Consider the following 21,094-nt stretch of genomic DNA (forward strand, 5'->3'; position numbering starts at 1 on the left):
TGGTGTACCTGTGTTAGAGGATAAAATATCATCCCTGCTTATCAATCAAATAACACACAGACACACACAATCTATATAAAAATAAAATTGAGAATAGTAATAATGATAAGAAAGCTCTCAAACGGGATCCAGCTCTTAATGTTCACGTTAAAGAGCCGGCTGTTTTAACCGGCTCGTTCATGAATGACCCATCACTACCGATTGAGAACCACTGTGTGCTAAGCCATCTACACCCCTTCATCCAACATTTCTTTGGTGACTTTGATGCACCGCTATATGGTTCAATAACTTACACCAAAATATTTGTGATGTGACTGAAAACTTCCATTTATGTGTGTAAATGTGTCCAGTTTTTGACACAAGCAGATCTACCAGGTAAACATACAGGTTAAATCTACATATTTGAATAGCTGGTTCCAAAACTCTCACCTTTTAGCCAGCTTTGAATGTCTTCTTTAACTGCATTTAGAAGAAAAGTTTTATCAATGTCCACACATGGGTGTGATAAACCCAAGTAGCTAACTTTGTAAAGCAGATGGACTGGCAGAATTCCTTGTCTGTCATCAGGCAGATCAATCTCGCAAAGCTCCAATCTGAAATGTTTTTAGCCTGTCTGAAAAATTACTAAACCAATCAGCGTTGTTTTAGGTGATTGAGGCAGTAGCTAGAGGCGGGCTTTCGCTGTACTGCAAGCTAATAAGCAATCGCTGCCACTAGTGACGCTATAAACTCGGGTGTTGCTTTAGCTGCAGTTTTTATCCATTCTATGAGTTTTATTCACCAGTTGGCTCCACAAATAGTTAATGATAGCACCTGCCTGGTCAAGCTCACACTATGTTGACCTTATCAGGGCTTTGTATGCCCACTATGTCATATGTCTTGTCACTCTGATTGGCCTGCAACAAATGATAGACATCCAGTCACCCTCTAAGAATTTTTTAAAGGTTCTGCCCTTCCCAACACTTTGTATGTGCTGATGCCCAGATAGAAGTGAAATAAACTTGATGTATCTGGCCACACTTGTTAATTTTTTTAATTCAGGTGTTTCAGTCAGACCTGCTCCCACAGAAATATAATATCAAGCACCTAGCCATGCAGTCTCCATTTACTAACATTTGTGATACAAAATGTGTCGTTCTGAAGAGCTTAGTGACTTCAAGTGTGCTATTGTAATGGATGTCACGTTTTCAACAAGAAGGTTGGTGCGATTTCAACCCTGTTTGATATTCTAAAGTCAACTTCATGTGGTATTATTAGAAAGTGGAAGCATTTAGGAACAACAGCAACTCATCCATGAAGCAGGAGACCATGTAAAATCACAAAGCGGGGTCAGCAACTGCTAAGGCTGGCGTTACACCGTGGACTTTGCTAAAACTTTTCAAAGACTCTAAACACACTGACATCTGAGACCCTCTCACATCTTAAGACCATTTGTCTGCAGGTTTCTGAGTTTTTAGTGTCAGACTTAAATTTTGCAAAGACTGTGGGTCACTAACTACAAGAATAGAATGCAATTATTTACCATCATGCAACAATTTTTGGGCAGAGACCAAGGTGTAGAAAGTTAATAACTTATAATCCAATGTTTTTAAATCAGTTACACTGAGTTAAAATGAAAGGAAAGTTAAACACCGAAGCAACTTTGCATGTTACTGCAACAACCAAGGAACTATCCTGGAAACACTTCAGAATAAAAGTATTGTATATAAACGTGAGTAGTCTCACCACAGACAAACTGATCAGGCTTTTACTTTGAAAATCCCAATAGAGGTTTACAGTACCAGTCATGTCAGTCTTGAAAGAACTGACGTCCATGTTCATGTTTTGAAAAATTGATTTCAAAATCAAAGTGATTTGTGAAAGTGAAAGTGATTTTTTCTGCTTGCACTGGCTCCCATTGGTTGCGGATGATGGTCACGGCACTGAAAATACAATTTGCATAAGACCAGACTAAAGACTTCTGACAATATCAAACATGTTTGATATTGAAGAAAGACTGCCTCAAAACTGCTCAGATTGCCTTACGACCACTTTACACTTAACAACGGAGATCACAGGAGTGTTTTAGCAAGACTCTTTACTCCAGCTTTGTAGTTTTGTCTGTGACTTTTAAATCCCACTAAAAGCCGCTAGGTGTAAAGCAGGCATGACAGGTTGAGGCAAACTCTGGTGTGCTGAAGAGGAAGTACAAATAAACTGCTGTTCCTCAAGTGTCCACTTGAGGCTTGCTGAAAAAGCTTGGAAAGTCCCATTAGTCCATGATTTTTTTTTTTTTTACAGTGAACCCTGAAAAGACTCTAAAAATAATCCTGTAGAACTTAATGCACAGGACCAAATGGACCAACATGTAAAATGTAAGATTTAAAATTCAGAGTTAGCCAGGATTGGGAGTGTGGGTCCATGCAGAGGTGAAATGCAGCTCTTTTTAAAATTGTCCATCAGACCTGACTGCTTACAGACTGCTGGGAAAGACCAGTGGCGTCTCAAAGATGAGCAGGTGGTAAATACCCCCCGGTTTCCTGAAGTAGTCAGTCATGCTGCCTCAGCAGGAGTCATCTGTCTGCTTAAACTACAGACCAAATAGTCAATAATTGTTAATATTTTATTGTTCTGCTGTCCTTAAAGTTGACATGAGGACAAGTAGCTTGTATTGATGTCAGCAAAAAGATAAAACACGTTGATTTTGTTGCTGTTCTGATGAGGACCTAATGTTATCCGTCAAATGGTTTCTACCAAATTACAAATTGGTGAATAGGAGAACTGGAGGCAGGTGCGTTATAAGATATAGGCTGGTATATTCAGAGACCACTAAAACCTCTTAACGTCTGCTCCAGTGCGAGTCTGGATAGCCTGAATCAATGCAGAGAAAAAGATGCTGCTCCAGCTCCTGTGGGTTATGCTTCCATTAGTCCTGATGGAGCCCGGAACCCGAGATAACGGCTCTAATCTACTTTGAAGGAATTAATGCTGGAAGTTGTAGACGGCGGGCTGAACCAAGAACACATGATGGAGAACACACAACAGCAAACTACAACAGGGGCTGGATTTACACCAGACAAAGCATGAAAACTGCAAAATAGTGGGGATTTAGAGTAACAAAAGAGATAGGAAGTTTTTTCCCTCTTTCCAATGACATGACAAGGTGGAGCCATTTAAGGCAGCAATATCAGAAAGAGTGAAAGCTTTGGAGAGAAGAAAATACAGTAACAGAAAATTTGAACTAAAACAAAATTAAATATTCTGTTGATGATGATTGTGTTTATATTTGGTTGCTTGTTTTGTAGGCAGAGATAACGATTTGTTATCTGATTAGAGCACAAATGTGAGAAAGAATGAGGAAAGAAGAAAGAAGGTAAATATGAACTAAAGGACAAAAAAGTGTGACCACACCATCCTGAGTTCAGCCGATGAAGACGAAAAGGTCGGTAGCACTTTATTTTAGTAGGCCGTAATAACATAGTACATTTTAGTCAAGTAAGTGTAATTATGTAGTAATTTCTCAAGAATAAGGTGGTAATAACCTAGTAATAAGGTTGGTATTTTACCAAGTATAACTAGTAATAAAAATAAAATATTAAGTATTTACCCAGTAATAATATATTTGATGTAAAATGTATTCAAGTAATTTCTTATAACATTGTGACAATCCTCTGGAAATTAGATGGTATTTGACACTAACCCTTATACAGTAATATTGTGGCAGTTCACTGTAATTAGGTGTTATTTTAACAGTTTCTTCAAAATAAGATGAGAAATTACTATGTAATTTTCTGCATAATACTCAGGTATTTTCTTTTTTTTTAAGCCACTAAATTAAAGTGAGTCCTTCCTGAATAATTTTGAAGTAGTTTTTAAAATTAGGGTCAGGGGGTAGGGTTAGTGTAAAATACCACCTAATTGCCAGAGAATTGCAGCAATATTACAAGGAATTACTTTATAATGAATTTATTATGAATAGGTTAATACTTCCTTAATACTGCCATATTTTCAAGTTATTACTTGGTTAAAAATTAGGAGGTAATTACCACCTTATTCTTGGGATATTACTCAATAATTACTACTTATTACCATAAAATGACTAGTTAGTGAAATTAATATATTGTGTTCACAAGAAAAAGAAAGAAAGATAGTCTACAGAAAACAAAAGAATTATGAAGCAGGTTCTAAATTTTCAAAGTTCCTGGCAAGGAAATTACAAAAACAACAGGCAGACAACACAATTTATAAAATAAGAGATCCAGACTCTACAACCTTGTAAATAAGTGAAACGAACTACTAATAGCTTTTCAAAAGTATTATCAACAACTGTATTCACAACCACATACAAAAGATGAACAAGAAATACACAAACTGTTGGAACCCTTGAGTTTACCTTCATTGTCAGAGGACCAAAAAGCTTTACTTACAGCAGATATAAGAGAGGAAGAGATTAAATATGCGATAACTAGGTTAAAAGCAAATAAGTCACCTGGCCCGGATGGCTACCTGTCTAAATGGTACAAAGCCTTTAGAACTGACTTAATCCCAATTCTTTCTCAAATATTTAATGCAGCTCTGAAAGAAGGTAAAATCCCACCATCATGGAGGGATGCCACTATTTCCATCATTCCTAAAGAAGGAAAAGACAGACATGAATGTGGTTCATTTAGACCAATATCGGTTCTAAACCTTGATTATAAATTATATACTTCAATCCTTGCAGAGAGAGTAAAATAGGTTCTTCCCAAGCTTATCCACACTGACCAGACAGGTTTTATTTCTCAGAGACAAACACATGATAACATAAGATGCACACATAATCAATCACATAAGAGACCAGAAATTACAGGCCTTACTGGTCAGTTTGGATGCAGAGAAGGCCTTTGACTCTGTTAGTTGGAAATTTTTTATAGAAAGTACTTGAGAGATTTGGCTTCCCTAAAGAATTTGTTCAAGGAATTAGTGCATTATATGGAAGCCCAACTGCTTGAATAAAAATAAACGGATATTTATCAGATACAATCAAATTAGAACGAGGAACGAGACAAGGCAGTGGAATGCCACTGTTACTTTTTGCTCTCTATATAGAGCCGCTGGCTCAATGGATAAGACAAGCTAAACATATTAAAGGCGTCTCAACTGGTCATGAACAACATAAAATTGCATTATATGCGGACGATGTACTGGTATACCTAACTGAACCTTTAAATTTGTTTACTGATCTGATGGAAATTTTAGATTATTTTGGACTTTATGCAGGATATAAGCTCAATCTTCAGAAGACCCTGATTCTGACATTTAATTTTACTCCAACAAAACAGTTACAAGAGAAATTTAAGATGAAATGGGATCAGACTACATTAAAATACCTAGATGTGCTGTTACCTAAAGAAATAGCAACACTGGGGGAGATTAAATATAATCCTCTCTTGACTCAAATTAAAGCAGATATACAGACATGGAGCTGTAACCCATTTATTAGTCATATTCAAAGAATTGAAACGGTCAAAATGAACATTCTTCCAAGATTTCTCTTCCTATTTCAAGCACTCCCAATTGATGTTTCCAAAAAACAATTTACTGAATGGGATAGGATAATTTCTAGATTCATTTGGCAGGGGAAAAAAACCCTGGGTAAGGTTTAAAACCCTCCAACTTCCAAAAGATGAAGGAGGTATGGCACTACCGAATATGAAAGACTATTTTTATTTAGTCCAGATAAGACCATTATTAAATCTTTGCAATAAAGACTACAACTCTAGATGGAAGGAAATAGAACTTTCATTGACTAAGGACCAACCAGTCCAGGCAGTGTTAGCAAATCAAGATTTAGGAAAAATTATAGACAATGTACAAAACCTCTGGATAAATTTCAGCTGAAGGTCTGGAAGTCCATCAGAGAAGATTATTATTTGCAGGAAAAATTTAGGTTAATAAGATGGTGTGCCTACGACCCAGACTTTACGCCTAATCTCGGTCAGACTCCAGATTCCAAAAATGGATTGCTCAGGGAATCACAACATTATATTCGGTTACCGATAAGAGTCACTTGATGAGCTTCCAGACATGAAAGATAAGTATTCTCTTAAACAACAAGACTTTTTCAGATATTTACAGTTACGCCACTATTATGACAAGACTCTTAAAAACCAACTAACAGATATGGAAAGACCCATACTAAAAGAATTTATAGCAGCATACAAATCAGAGATAAAAGGGGAAGCATATCTAGGTTGTATAAAGGCTTTATAACAAAAAAAAATCTCATTCAACAGAATACATAAAAAACAAATGGGAGAATGAAGGCAATGTTGTTATTTTAAAGGAAGAATGGAGGAAGTATTGTGACTCTCTATGGAAATGTACGAATTCATTCACATGGAGAGAATTTGTATGGAAATGTTTAGTTAGATATTTTATTACCCCCAAAACAAAAATCATATAAAGGTGAGGACTCAAAATGCTGGAGACAGTGTGGGAGTCAGGATGCTAATCATTGGCATATTTTTTGGTAATGTCCGTCAATTTTTTGGTCAAAGCTGCATAAAAAAAATTGAGAGCATATTTGATATGAAAGTACCTTTCAATTTTCACACTTTATTCTTTGGAAAGGTTGACTTTACTTCAGGATATTTTAACATGTATTTATTTAACATTCTAATATCGGCTGGTAAAAAGACCATAACCAGACATTGGCTGCATCCTGACTCCCCCACAATCAAAGAATGGGAGGATATAGCTAATGAAATCTATGTTATGGAAAAATTACTTTCTCCCTTTGATTACAAATGGACAGATTCACACAGCTGTGGTCAAGATGGATTACCCACAAACGTCAGCCACAGTAACTTTTTTTTGATTTCTGTAAACTAAAAAGTTGGATACTTTAAAGATGCAATTTGATGTTGATCCCATAACCAAATCTGTGCATAAGTACCCACTGAATGTACACACATAGCATTCTGTCTATTGTATTTTTATTGCACACCAATTGTTTATGCTCTTCAATCCTAGTTGGAAAAAGGAATCTTGTTGATCAGTATTTTGATGTGATTATACATTCCTCTGCAAAGACTGTATATAGTTACTAAATGAAAAGACTGTAACTAAAAACAAGGAAAAATGGGAATACTGAGAAAAGAAGAATTCTTAAGAGAAGTCATGTCAGATACAAATATGTCATTGTGGATTTTTCTTACTTTTTGCCATGTAAAAGCATGACTGTTGATATGTAAAATTACCCTGAATTTTCCCTAACTAAAGAATTGCAAAAAACAAATGACTAGTTAATTAGGGCTTACTAAAATAAAGTGTTGTCAGTGTCTAAGTTCAGTCTTTTGTTGGTGGTAAAGAAAAATATGAGTTATAAAGCTAAGATGGTTTTCACTGTGTAGCTGAATGTAAATGTGTGTTTGAGGGCATTTTTAATGCAAGTAAGGGGCTAGAAGGTTAATAAAAAAACGACCACAAATATCAATAAAAAATTTTCACAGCATTAGAAACAGAACAATTGTAACATTACAAGTATTAACCTAGACTTAAGACTTAACCTAGAGCAAATTCCAGGTAGATTCCTATAGACCTATAAAAATAATGAACTGGTTGATTATTGTGTGGTTAAAAAGCATGCAGTCAAGAATAATTTCTGATTTATGGTGGAACAATAAAAATTTAATCTGAATTTCAGATATGGGTATGTCCTGTAATTCTCTGGTTTCACTACCTGAAAGAGACGTTTCAAAATATTTTGTTCAATCACTTTGATTGCTTTTGTCTAAATGGGGCTGGGGCTCATGGTGTTCTTTGCCTGGGGCTCCAGATGACTAAACTGACTCGAATTGTTACCTCCGCCAAGGAGGTTATGTGATCAGGAGGGTTTGTTTGTTTGTTCATTTGTTAGCAACATAACTCAAAAAGTTATGGACAGATTTTGATAAAATTATCAGGAGATGTCAGAAATGACATAAGGAAGAACTGATTAGATTTTGGGAGTGATCTGGATCACCGTCTAGTTTCAGGAATTTTTTAAAGGATTCTGTACTATTGGGAGATAGGGCTAATGGCGGAGGTCTGCGCTCTCTGAGTGCTTTTCTAGTTTTCTCATGTTTTCATGTCAGTGTCGATAAAACTTCATCGGCGCATGTTCACACAGTCCTGATGCAACAGATGTGCTCAGTTTAAGCTTTAGACTCAATTAGCAATATTTAAATGAAAAAGAAAATTATTTTAAAACATTGAATTACAAAGTCAAAGGCAAATGCAGCACATAGTTTTGAAAGAGGCTAACTTTGACGCTCAGATTTTAGTTATTAAAAGAATATCATCAGGTACTTCGCTTATTTATTTCCTGAATGTTTCTGATTAAAGTTGAAAACTAGCTAATTAGAAAAAGAAAACCAATTTAATTAAATAAAACAATTTAAAAACACTTCTTCAATCAGTGCAGTTAAATGATCATAATTTTCTTTTTTTTTAGTTATTTTATCTCCCTTTTTACAAAGAACGTTATGGTTGCACCAAAAATTTATTTTTAAACCTCATTTTCAAAAAACTTCGAAGCACGCATAGTGCCATATGATCTCTTCCTATATGACTTATGAAGTCCTGGAGTGAGCTTTAGAAAATCAGAGAAAACAAACATGTCAGGCTGAATATTTGGGGTATATATGAAATAACCTGTAGAATAAATGAGTAATAAATAATGGTCAGTGGGTTTTGGGAAATGCACACTCTGCTTGATTGGGCAGTCATAAGAAAATGTGTGTTTAGGATATTTTATGAACTCTCAACACTGTACAACTTAAAGGAAGGGTCCAAATATTTAAATACTGCTCCCTCTAGAGGTGAGACCCTCTCAATGAATATGTTCATTTAGATTTGTCTAACGCCAGTTGCCACACTCATGTTTCTACTGTAAGGGTAAAAAAAAAAAAAAAAAAAAGCCACAAAAACATTAAATAACTAAAGTCACTTTCTCTTTCCCGTCACTTTGACTCATTTTAAGGTCACTGATGTAAACAAGCCTCTGCTTTGTAGAGCAGCAGATTTAAACATTCAAAAATACATGGTTTTAATCATTTCCTCACATTTATTTCAGGAGACGGTAACATACATTTATAATATAGTGACACATCTGTTACAACACAACCCTAACAGACACATTCATTCACATTTTTACAGAGAACATCAAGTATATATTTCACCACATCACTATCACACTGAAGAGGTAAGAGGCGGAAGAACTCCTTTAACCCCCTGAAATACAGCAACAGTGATCTGTCCCTTTACTCAGGGTCATGTTCCCATACCATAAATAACCTGTAATGTTTACCGACTCACGGGGGGAAAAGAAACATCTCTCCACTCTTTGTTGCAGCTTTTTGTAGAGTGCAAATCCAGCACTGATTGAGGCCCGCTGAGTTTAACCACAACATGACGATGTAGCGATTTATAAGTGCTTTGAATGGGCTGATGAAGATGTTGCTACATTTAAAGAGAAAGCCAGAATTTCAGGTGTCTACGGGGAGTCCAGTACCGTGATTTCAACTCAATTAAATTAACTTTTGTGCAGGCCATGTTGGAATGTTTAAGGGTACGTAAACACAGAGGAATAAAATGAGATCACATGACTGAGGCAGACATTCAGAACACGGGCCGTTTAATCTGCACTACGTCGCACTGCACTGGGGTTTGGATATTTGGAAGATGGAGACCGAGAGGTTGAGAAGCTCATTCCTCCAAGGTCCTGAAGGAGTTCTGCATGTCCTCATGCAGCTGCGCAAAGTCTGCTTTGATTTTAGCTTCACCATCTTTAACCGGGTCCTAAAATACACAATAAAAGGCATGACTGTATTATTTTTACTGATGACCAGAGAAGTAACAATACACTCAACAATATCACAACATCACTTTATTACCAGATTTTAATGTTTTCAGTTTCTTTTACTGAGGAGACTGCTTTCAATTTATTTATAAATGATTCATTTACTTCAATTATTATAAATCAGCCCTTTTATTCTTCATGACTATAATACTTTTTAATTGTGAAGCTGTATATTCACTGATAAAATAATACATATTTTTGTCTCTATTGAAAGAGGCCCCTAGAACTTCTGATAGTTTAATTACTGACATTAAACAAAAGAAGCCAAAAGCAGATGTCATTTGAACTGGTGTAAAAAAACAACTGCAAAATATATATTTTTGTCCAATAAATTAAAATTATCTGTATTTAATGCCTTTTAATCGTATTGTGTGGTGTTACTTCGTCCCTTCTAGTGACCAAATGAAACCATAAAACATTTTCCAACAGAACGAGGAACATGAATGTACCTTAAACTTCATGGAGCTGATTTTGTACAGGATCTCTCCCATGTGCTCCCTGATCATGGCCCAGGTGATTTTGTTGTCACTCTGTGCTGTAGACTCCACTGCGTGCCGGGCCATGTCATAAAAGGCGATCATGTTTGAGAGGATGCCGACAGTTTTGTAAAAAGGGCAGAACCTGTATGATGGGACAGAATGAGAACGTGTGAAGCTCATAGGATCTTAAATAATCATAATGGAAAACTTTAACTCAAACTTTTTGTCTCAAATTTTCATTATCAGAGAGAGCAGCTATTACTGTTTTAACAAGCTAAGCTTATCTATAGAAATAGAAACTCCCTCTGAAAGGCTGGAGACATGCGTTTTTCTCACCTGTCGTAGGGTGTGTAACCGTTCTGCTGCAGGAAGTCATCTTTAATGAGCTTAGCAACTTCTAGGGTGATCTTATCAGTCTCAGCAAGAGAAGCCTGTGAACAAACAAAATGAGAATTGACATATTGATAAAAAGTTGTACAATTTCAAAAAGCCATGTGGTTTTTAATATTCCTGAACATCTATGGTGTTGTTTAGACCAGTGGTTTTCAAAGTGTGAGGCGGGCCTCCCCCGGGGGGTGCCACAGAACTTCAGGGGAGAAGCGGAACCATAAACCAGAAAAAGGTGATTTGCTTCTGCTGTGCGTGGAGCAAAATGGACAGACTTACAGTTACTTTAAGGCAGTGGTTCCCAAACTTTTCACAGCCCATACCCCTTCAGACATTTGACCTCCAGCCATGTACCCCCTACTCTCACGCACTTACAGCCACTAGAAAAAGAAATGTGTCTGTAAGCCTGCCGCCACCCTCACCTCCCACATTTAGCATGCATAACATATAAATAAAATCCCTTAAAGTGAATTATTTCCCACAAAATAGATTTATTTACCAGTATTTTCAGTTAGAAACACCAGTTCACTTTTGAAAAAAGAAATTTACATTTCTAGAACATATTCAGTTATGAGCTTGAAACTGTTAAGAACAAACTCACCACAGCTTTAATGAGAAGGGTGTCTGACTGAACATGTTATTTTAAGAATCTTGGACAATTCAGGACATGTTTTCTTCTCCAAGATCAATCAGAGAGAAAAATCATGTTTTTATTTTCATTTTTCGTGTACCTGCTACGTCACTTTGCGTACCCCTGGGGGTACAAGTACCCCAGTTTGGGAATCACTGCTTTAAGTAATGATGCTCCAGTGCCAGTGTTTAATTTGCAGAGATGTACAAGCTATTGACAGCATGAGGCTGTGTAAACCTTGGGCTCACTTTAAGACTGAGCAAAATGTCTAGTGACCAAACTAGGGGAATTTTTAGCAGGAAGTGAAAGGAATTTCGGTCACTGATCAAAAGCAAGGATGGACTTGCTGTTATGCAATCCTGCATCAACTGTACAGATTAAAATGCACAGTTCCCACTAAATAAGAGAGAAAGGCAGATGTATTATTTCTTTATCAAACAAAACCTGTAAAGGCTTTTCAATGCAGTGATTAATCAAAATACCTAAAGTAGCTTTAGAAGCTATAAATCTGCTTCGTCATGATATATTACATATCTGGTCTCACCTTGCCCACAAGCTGCACGATTTCAGCCAGGTCCTCCTCCTCCTGCAGAATCTCCTTGGCTTTGGTACGAAGAGGGACAAACTCAGGGAAATGCTTGTCATAATACTCATCCAGGGCTCGAGTGTATTTACTGTAACTAATGAGCCAGTTTACAGAAGGGAAGTGCTTCCTCTGAGCCAGTTTCTTGTCCAACCCCCAGAACACCTAAAGAAAAAAAAGGCATACAAATCTGTAGGAACTGCATGTAAAAATTTAGAAAAATATTTGGATCAAGTCTGAGGAAAGTCGGACAAATACTTACCTGGACTATTCCCAAAGTGGCCGATGTGACAGGATCTGAGAAATCTCCACCAGGGGGCGACACACTAACAGAAATACACAACAATGTGAGCTGGTAATTGGTAATGAACATTTCATCCCAAGGCTAAAAGTTTTCCTTGAAAGCTTTTGAAGATCTTTTAAAGACTGATTTTTTCCAACTCTAACAACCATATGAAAACAGAAAATAATTCCAATTCATAAGCAGCTTTGTCAGTGTACTGTGTTTTTTTACCATTGATTTTGGATGATTGCTAAATCTTGCAGACAAGAACACAATTTTGCTAGTTAAACACCCTGATAGTATTAAGAATAACTCACGCTCCTACAATGCTGACACTGCCCTCCCTCTCTGGATTTCCCAGGCACTTCACACGCCCAGCACGCTCATAGAAAGAGGCTAGCCTGGCTCCCAGGTAAGCAGGATATCCACTGTCTGCAGACATGGACAAACACAGCTGTTACAGTCTCATTACACACCGTTAACAACACTGTTACACATCAGCCAGATATTTCTTTAACTTACCAGCAGGCATCTCAGCTAATCTTCCAGAGATTTCTCGCAGAGCCTCAGCCCATCGAGAGGTCGAGTCGGCCATCATGCTCACATTATAGCCCATATCTCTGAAGTACTCGGACAGTGTTATGCCTGCGGAGTTTATTGTAATCAATTTACAGATGCATTACAGTGCATTTAATGGACTTTTAAAGGAAAACAAAGCCATTTGCCTCTATTATTCAATATTTTAACATTTCTTGTACAAAATACAATGGAAAGTGACCTAAATTTGATTTTCTAAGATCTATTTTGGGTTTTTATATGCTTTTATTTAATAGGACAGTGACTAGAGCAAGAAATGGGGGCGAGAGTGGGGAGTGACATGCAGAAAAGGAGCCAAAGATTAGACTCAAACCTGGGCCACCCTCTTGGAGGATCTTGGCTCCCAAACTTTTCAAATTGTGAACCCCAAGATAAAAGCCCCTGAGACTGGGGGCCCCAAACTCAATTTATTTAGATATGTTTTTTATAAAAATCGTTCAAATATACAGCCTGAAACCCTGTCTGTATCTTGTGAACCCCTCACTTTGTGGACTATTGTGCAAGACAACCAGCACCCCTGAATTTCAGATTCAATTAAAAAAATGTTGCTAGATAAGAAATAAACTTTTGTACTATATATACTATATACTGCATATAATGTTTTTTTGTATGTACCTGTATAAATTGAGGCCTCTCTGGCAGCCACAGGCATGTTGGATGTATTAGCAACCAGTGCTGTCCTCTTCATGATGCTCTCCACCTTTCCATCCACCTCCATAGTAAGCTGTAGATCCAGATCAGTGTTTGCATTAGACAACGTGAGCAGTGGTGCATCTTATGAGATTTCTTTGGCTTTATTCAATGATTATTTCATTCATTCATATTTATCTTTATTTGTTTATGCTCTTTTATAAGCTAGACAAGGGGATGTGACAAAGAAAAGTCTACACTGAGCAGATTTTACAGAAATCACTGAGATGACACAAGTAAAATGTTATATCTGGACTCTTACCTCAGGGAAATCCCTCAGCACCTCAGACATCTCGTTTCCACGCTCTCCACAGCCCACATAAATGATGACATCACTGTTGGAGTACTTGGACAGAGACTGCGAGATCACGGTCTTTCCACATCCAAAGGCACCTGGAATAGCAGTGGTACCGCCCTGCACACATCTGTACAGAGGAAAGGTATCAGATGAGTGATAGGATAGTGTAATGGGAGCAATAAACTCATCCTACTAGGCAAAACTCAGTCACACTCAGTTCAAACCTTCATAGGATCCATTCCAGCATAGACAGATCATCAAAAATGTACCCAAACCTCTGATAAATGTGACAGGTGCTCTCAGGCACCAGCAGACTTGACCCACATGTTCTGGGCAGGCCCAAGGCTGAAAAGATACTAGAGGTCCTTTTTTGATGCTATATCTGAGATACTGGAACTGACACTAGACCCATCGCCAAAAAAAAACTCCTCTTGTGGACCCCCGTCCCTTCTAACACATCCTGGCTGCGAGACCTAATGTCATTTATGAAATTGGACGAGATCACATTTTCTCTCCATGGCTCATCTGGAAGAGTTTACAAATACTGTCAGCTCACTCAATTAAGTCGATTCTACTTGATTAAATTTAGTTTTTTTGGAACTATTCTGGAGACTGATAACTTTGACAGTTGTGTAGGTATGCATGTTCAGGCACTGATGTGGGTATCTAGCTAGATATGTGTATTATTGCAGATAGGATTAAACTAGACTGTCACGTAGATACCATGTATCAACGTGTTTTTTTTCTGTGGCATCAGGACTTATCTGTATTCATCTTTTTTGTTTTACCTCTATTATCACTTATAAATGTTTTTGATATACAACAGCGACGGGTGGGGTGTAAAGGTAGACTCATTGGCTAAAAAGGATAAAACATCTAAATATTGTACTGTTCAGCCTATGTGGAGATTGTTGAATAAAATTTGGTTATCTAAAAAGATTAAGAAAAAGAAAAAAGGTGCAAAGATTAATTTGCATTATTTTAAACATGATTCCGATAACACGCCAAATGTCTGTTCGGGGTCAGGAAGTGGGAGATACCATTAGAAATGAATGGGAATGGATGAAATTTGGAACTTTTTAAGCTCTTAATGAACATGTGTGCTGCAATCAACTTTTCTTTCTCTTTTTTTTTTTTTTTTTTTAAACATACATTGAGTACGATCCCCATGCGTTGTGAAAAAAGTGACACATTTCCACAGTTAGTCAATTAACCTGGTGTGGAGACCATTAATATCTTAATGTATTCAGTTCTGATGATCTCCTGGCGTCTAGCATCGTCTAGCCAGATGAACGGAAACAAGTCTTGAGTCTTGTACTAAGTTAAGAGGCTATCTGAGCCCCTTTACCATAAACAAAATCCTAATTTTGTCACAAAAATGCTTTCAATTTAACTGTGATATGCAATCAACTAAATAAACTTGGAACGAGCCTGTGCTATGAAATGGCTCTTTAACGTGAGTCAGAGTGGCAAGCTTCAGTTGGAATGACGGTTTTCTTTCCTTCATCTTTTGTGGTTATTTAATCCACATTTCAAAAGCCAAACTGGTTCGAACTGAAGAACCATTTAAGAGCCAAATAACCAGTTCAACTGAGCTGAGCCTAATGATCTGGAGCTCTAGAAAGAGACCAATGTATCAAAACCACACAGCCCACTTTTAAATAAAAGTCAACCAGTGCAGTTTGATGGTATACTACAGTGTGTTTACTTGACAACAAGAAAGCAGTTTTTATGTTTTTAAAAGTGAAGAAAAATGAGTGCCTAATGATCTCCTCAAAGGGCCACTCACGGGAAAAGTGCATCCAAAACTCTCTGTCCAGTCAGCAGCGGGTGATTTGCCGGTAGCTTCTCTGTGACAGGGCGGACTTGTCGTACAGGCCACACCTGCACCATGGTGAACTTCTCCTTCACACCTTCAAACTCTAGCTCCAGAACCACATCCTGAATGGAACAAGATCAGAAAATCAGCTTCACTGACATGTTGATCCATCAGAAGAGTGTTGAGCTTCCTGAGTGACACTCACAGAGATATCATAGTTTCCCGGTGGGGCGAGGTAGGTGACAGTGCCTCTGTTACGAGGTGGAAGCATCAGTTTGTGCTTAATTAAGGAGTTTTCAAACACCATGCCGTAGATGTCACCACCTGTTACATGGCTCCCAACCTATAAGGATAAGATGAAATCATTCTCAGCAGCAGCAGTGGAGATATTCAAATGATCACCCAAGCTTTTCTTACCCGCAGACTCTGGCTGGGAGAAAACTCCCACTTGGCGTCTCTGTTTAGAGCACCGATGTTTACTCCTCTGGGGATGTAGATACTTTGAGTAAGGTCATTGATGTCTTTCAGTGGACGCTGGATACCATCAAAGATGGAGCCCATGATTCCCGGTCCCAGCTCTACAGAGAGGGGTTTCCCAGTTCGAAGTACAGGGTCCCCAACGGAAACACCAGCTGTAAAAATCAAGTTAGGGAAAACAACAACTGCTCCATGTATGTCCAATTCAGACTCTGCAAGTGGCTAAAGTTTAATCTAATTTGCTATATAAGCTTAAATTTTAATAAAGATTATAATATGGTTTGTTAAATAATTTTACTTTATAAGAAGGTGTAATGGACACTGAAAGGATACACGTCTCCTCGTATACTTGGATAGTTGCCATGTCTCCCTCTAAACGGATGATTTCTCCCACCAGCTCACTGTGACCCACACGAACCAGCTCGTACATGGCCGCTCCTGCCATCGCAGTCGCTGTCACCACTGTTGACAGGGAAGGTTTGGAGGAAAATGAAAACTTTTGTTAGTCAAGGATTACACTGAAAACCATCAAACATTCATGTTTTCTTTGAACTTTGTACTTCCACTGCATTTTAACTTAAATGAAAATGACTGTGGTAAAAACTCAAAAATAAATGGATTACAAAAGAATTCCTGAGGAAAAAAGATGATGGCATATAAATTATATATATTATTTACATTTCAAATCAAATGAGGCAAATCATTGGAAGACTCAGATTCATTTTGAAAGATAGATAACATACTCAGCATTTTGGTCAATTTAGAAAATGAAATAACAAACAGTCCCAGTATTGAGTGTGCATTCTGTTTTCTATGTCATTTGGAGTTTCAGAGTTTTTCCTTAACTGACAGTAAGGGGGATTTAAACCTAAAACAATGATTTCTGATTAAGCGGCTTAACCACTACTTTAAATTTTGTATGGGTCAAGTTGTAATCTCTAGATAAGTATTGATTTTTTTCAATATATTGATTTGATTAAAGTTTTGGGATAGGTATATAAGTTTAATGTTTCTTTTGTGTGAGTTAGCATACAGGGTGGCAGCAGGGGCTGTTAGTTGAGTATATGCCAGTATTTGCAAAATAATTTTAGCTGATACCAAAATCAAAACAAATATTTAAAATTCAGTCCTTGAAACACAAAATGTAACTAATTTCAGGCCTTTAAAAAACTTCAATGTGTAAGTAATGATGATGATGATGAATAAAGAGAAAGACTTTAGCTGAAGTAGGTATGTTATTCCAGCTTCTACTCCACTAACTTATTTGTCAGTATGGGCAATATTTACGGCTGATATATACATATTTTACAGACAAAATATTAGTTGTAAATATCGACAGAAATGTTCATATCTGACGAAACTGCTATCATACAGATAATATCATGCATTTTTAGTTGTTAAATGTGACAAATGTGTCTTGTAAGCTGCAACTGGATGTCTGTAAAAATCCTTTGAGATCTTTAAATCTCAGGTTGTCTGTTTATAATCTCTCAACTAGGAAAGGAAAATGTGATATACTTCCATACCATGAAAAGCCAACATAAATATTTTGTAAAATGATAGCACCCCCTCTATATTTTAGTCTCTTAATTATTATCTAACTTTAACCTGTGTTCTTGCATTGTTAAGTGGATTTTCGATCCTGTGTGGAGATAGGACAAAGTTTTGGAGGGACAAACATCATCACAGCCCTACGCTGATGTGCGTTTATGGCTAGATGGAAGCTTCTCCTCGGATCCCTGGTTCTCAGTCACATCTCTCACTAAGGCCTTTTCCCCTGATTGCTCAGTTTGGCTACATGACCAAATCTTGGAAGAGTCCTGCTTGTGCCAGATGTCTTCCATCAGAGAATTATGGAGGCCTCTGTGCTCTTGGGCACCTTCAGTACAGCAGATTTTTTTTTCTTTCCTTTAAAATGTATTTGCAAAAGAAACGTTTGTCATGATCAGGCACAGAGTGTGTATCAATGAGAAAAATGAAGTTTTTCACTGTAGCATCAGGCTACAATGTAAAAAAGTTGAAAAAGTGAAGGGGGTCTGAATACTTTTGAAATGCACTGTATACAAAAGTAGCTGGGCCACTGTACTGTTAGATATCATGAGCAATAACTCCATTGTTGGTATATTAGGTATTAGTATGATATCCTCATCAGTTTGATAACGGATCTTGATTTTTGCAGAGTTCTGACAAAACCAACATACACTTACCAACAGATTTAAAATAATACAGTAATGTGAGTGCTTTTTGCCCCATCAGTATTTTACTAATCCAAATATCATTATAAAAGAAAAGAGAAAACAGACCTGGTCCAGAAACACCATGTACATATCCAAACTGGCCCTCGCGCTCCTCATCCCGGATCTTGGGAAGTTTCGATGTGTCCATTTCGATAGTTTTTGTGCTTCAAAAATACCTTCAACGAAAAAAATATCAAAAACAGACGTAGTCAAGTCATTTAGACACAGCAATACACTTTACCGTGGCTCAGCTCATAGTCAGCATATACTACATGCATACAAAACTAAAACCATGTCAGCTTCAGAGTAAATACATACCTCAGATATTTCATAGTTTGTGTTTTTACACAAAACCATAGGACACAGTGAAACACCATGTATAACTACCATAGAGAAATGAATGGTAACATAATACTAAGTCGAGAGCTAACTCGGCTACAGCTGAGTAACCTTACGTGTGTTTGACTGTAACCCGGGGTTTAATTATGAGGTAAAGGAAGTATCAGCCACTCATCTTGAAGGATGAGTGTGCTAGACAGATGGTAACAATGCTGTTTGTCACTAAACACGCAGCATTTACAGCAAAGCTGATTTGTGCGTGTGCGCGTATTGGCTGGTTACTAGCTAGCAAACACAGGCAACCTTCATCATCATTGCATACAGGTAAAGCTACGCTAACGCTCAGTCAAAGACACTAAGACCAAGAACAGGATGAAAAACTTTAAATATTATAAATTCAAATCATCTTACCTTGTCTTGATATGCAGTTCTCCAGGTTTGTCTTACGTAGCAGGCTGAGGAGGAGCTTCACTGTGCTAATCACCTGCCAGGCACCGGACTGTCACGGGAAGAAAACATCTCCATTGTGGCTCAAGCGATTTTTTCCCATTCTGCTGTTTGCGCAGCGTAGAGCCAAGATGGCGTCCGACGGGAGACGGTTTCCTAATCGCTGAAAGCTTCCGCCAGTTTACAAACGTCCAACATGCGCATTACTGACCCCTACTGGATATACATAAGAGACCTTCACATCATTGAAGTAACTACGACTTCAATGACTTCATTAAAGTAACTACGACAGTTTTAAAAAATAGTAAAACACTTTATGTTCAGTTATTTGTTGCTCTGCGACCTATGTTTTCTACATTTGCACACCTCTATCAGTCATGAAGAAGGCATTGTGTAGAAATACTAGAGCTGTTTTGTTAATTTTGATTCCTAATGGATTCAGATTTCATGATATTGTGAAAATACAGTTTATAGAAGCACATTCACATCGTTCATAACAATTCACAAATATTGCACACAATATACTCTAAACCAAAATGACCAGAAATAAATACATGAAATTAAGAAATAAATAACAAGTGACACAAAAAAAAAAAATAAATAAATAAATAAATAAAAACAGGGTGCAGATGGCCTAATGGTTGATTGCGCCCCATTTGCAGGGGTGGCTAGGGTTCAAGTACAGCCTGTGGCTACTTTCCTGGCTGTCTCTCCCCCATCACTCATCCCCTTTTCAAAATCTTTCCACTGCTCTCTTCTCTCTAAATAAAGCCACAAAAGACCCCCCCAAACAAACAAACAAACAAACAAACAAACAAACAAACAAACAAAACCATTAAAACAGACATTTCACAGAGAAAATAAAACTAGAGTTGAACAATTAAAAAAAATCTAATGATTAATTTGATTCATATTGCAAATACAGTGTGAATTATTGTTTTAAAGGGAACAATCTTTTTTGCCATTCTCATTTTAGATAATAAAAAAAAATTACAAAAATAAGAAAAGTATGTGTTTCTTAAAAAAAGGATGCTTCAGTGTTTCCCTGTTGTGTAGAGCAAAACATCCGGATTGCAAAAAACACATTAAACTTTCTTTTTTTCGGGAAACATTTCAGGTCAAAGAAATATTGCAACTTCTGTAAGCTTTGGGTTTAATCTAAGTTTAGATTAATTGCTGCAGCCTTAGTGGCCATTGTGAGTTGTACAACACAATATGAAATTTTCTTAAAAATTTCATTTTGTAAAAGTACAGTTACTTTGGTTAAAATCCACTCAAGTAAAAGTAATTTACATTTACAGTAATTTAAGTAAATTAGTTACTTTCAACACACTGTAGTTAAACCACTGCAACATCTGTCTGCAGTGGCAGTGATGTAAAATATGTCCATCACTGCTGCTTAATGTGTCATTATAGTTTATAAACTCACAGACAGCTCAGGGGGCAAGTCAGAAATGATCTGCACCTAGTAATATAAGACATTTACATTTCACTGCACCTTTGTTTACTTTCCAATCCATAACAAATTCCTTTTTCCATGTTCAAATTCAGGTTTAAAACAAGGTCTGTATCCAAAAAGGAAGTCGTTTACCCTTGGCTTGGGGCAGTAGAAAAATTCAAAATGACACAACAGTTTTAAATGCTAAATAGTCTAACTTTGAAATGTTATCAAAAAGGTGATTAACTATAGAAGTTCTGAGATAAATGACAATCTAAAATTTTGATCGTTTCACATCCCAAATATACATATGGATGTGAATTGTGAAATATAGAATTAATAATTCTCTTTAAAAATGGGTGGGTTTGACAGACCACAGTTTTTATAAATAGCCCATGCAGTGGTTTGCCACTTTTTGAATTACATCCAGGCGCCTTTACCAGCAGAGTTCAATTATTTTGTTCAACTGCGTATGAGTCAAATTACATAAAAACCTTAAAATTAGTTTTAGAACCAAGGCTATACTC

General features: G+C 37.0%; 1 protein-coding gene and 1 long non-coding RNA gene across 2 annotated transcripts in view; one reads left to right on the forward strand and one right to left on the reverse strand.

Annotated features, from left to right (window-relative positions):
- The window catches only part of LOC121518651, a 38,512-nt gene that overhangs the window by 14,145 nt on the left and 3,273 nt on the right, over window positions 1-21,094 (forward strand). The gene's annotated exons all lie outside the window — the stretch shown is intronic.
- On the reverse strand, window positions 9,051-19,270 carry LOC121518645 (V-type proton ATPase catalytic subunit A-like). The gene is made up of 15 exons (XM_041801102.1): window positions 19,094-19,270; window positions 18,410-18,519; window positions 16,440-16,568; window positions 16,047-16,261; window positions 15,835-15,972; window positions 15,600-15,751; window positions 13,775-13,937; window positions 13,438-13,546; window positions 12,748-12,870; window positions 12,543-12,657; window positions 12,205-12,268; window positions 11,904-12,107; window positions 10,678-10,772; window positions 10,312-10,483; window positions 9,051-9,801 (listed from the first exon to the last, which is right to left on the reverse strand). Exons 2-15 carry the CDS (start codon window positions 18,489-18,491, stop codon window positions 9,709-9,711), a joined length of 1,854 nt encoding a protein of 617 aa, XP_041657036.1. The 5' UTR covers window positions 18,492-18,519; window positions 19,094-19,270; the 3' UTR covers window positions 9,051-9,708.

This window comes from Cheilinus undulatus, linkage group 12 (genome assembly GCF_018320785.1).
Source record: "Cheilinus undulatus linkage group 12, ASM1832078v1, whole genome shotgun sequence".
Taxonomy (NCBI): domain Eukaryota; kingdom Metazoa; phylum Chordata; class Actinopteri; order Labriformes; family Labridae; genus Cheilinus; species Cheilinus undulatus.

Bases quoted from the DNA above. Each gene is read 5' to 3' on its own strand.
- LOC121518645 (XM_041801102.1), bottom strand. From the start codon at position 18,491: ATGGACACATCGAAACTTCCCAAGATCCGGGATGAGGAGCGCGAGGGC. The intron at 16,569-18,409 runs GTCTGTTTTCTC...CCCTGTCAACAG, and splicing joins ACATGGTGTTTCTGGACCAG to TGGTGACAGCGACTGCGATG. The intron at 13,938-15,599 runs GTGAGTGGCCCT...TCCTCTGTACAG, and splicing joins GTTTTGGATGCACTTTTCCC to ATGTGTGCAGGGCGGTACCA.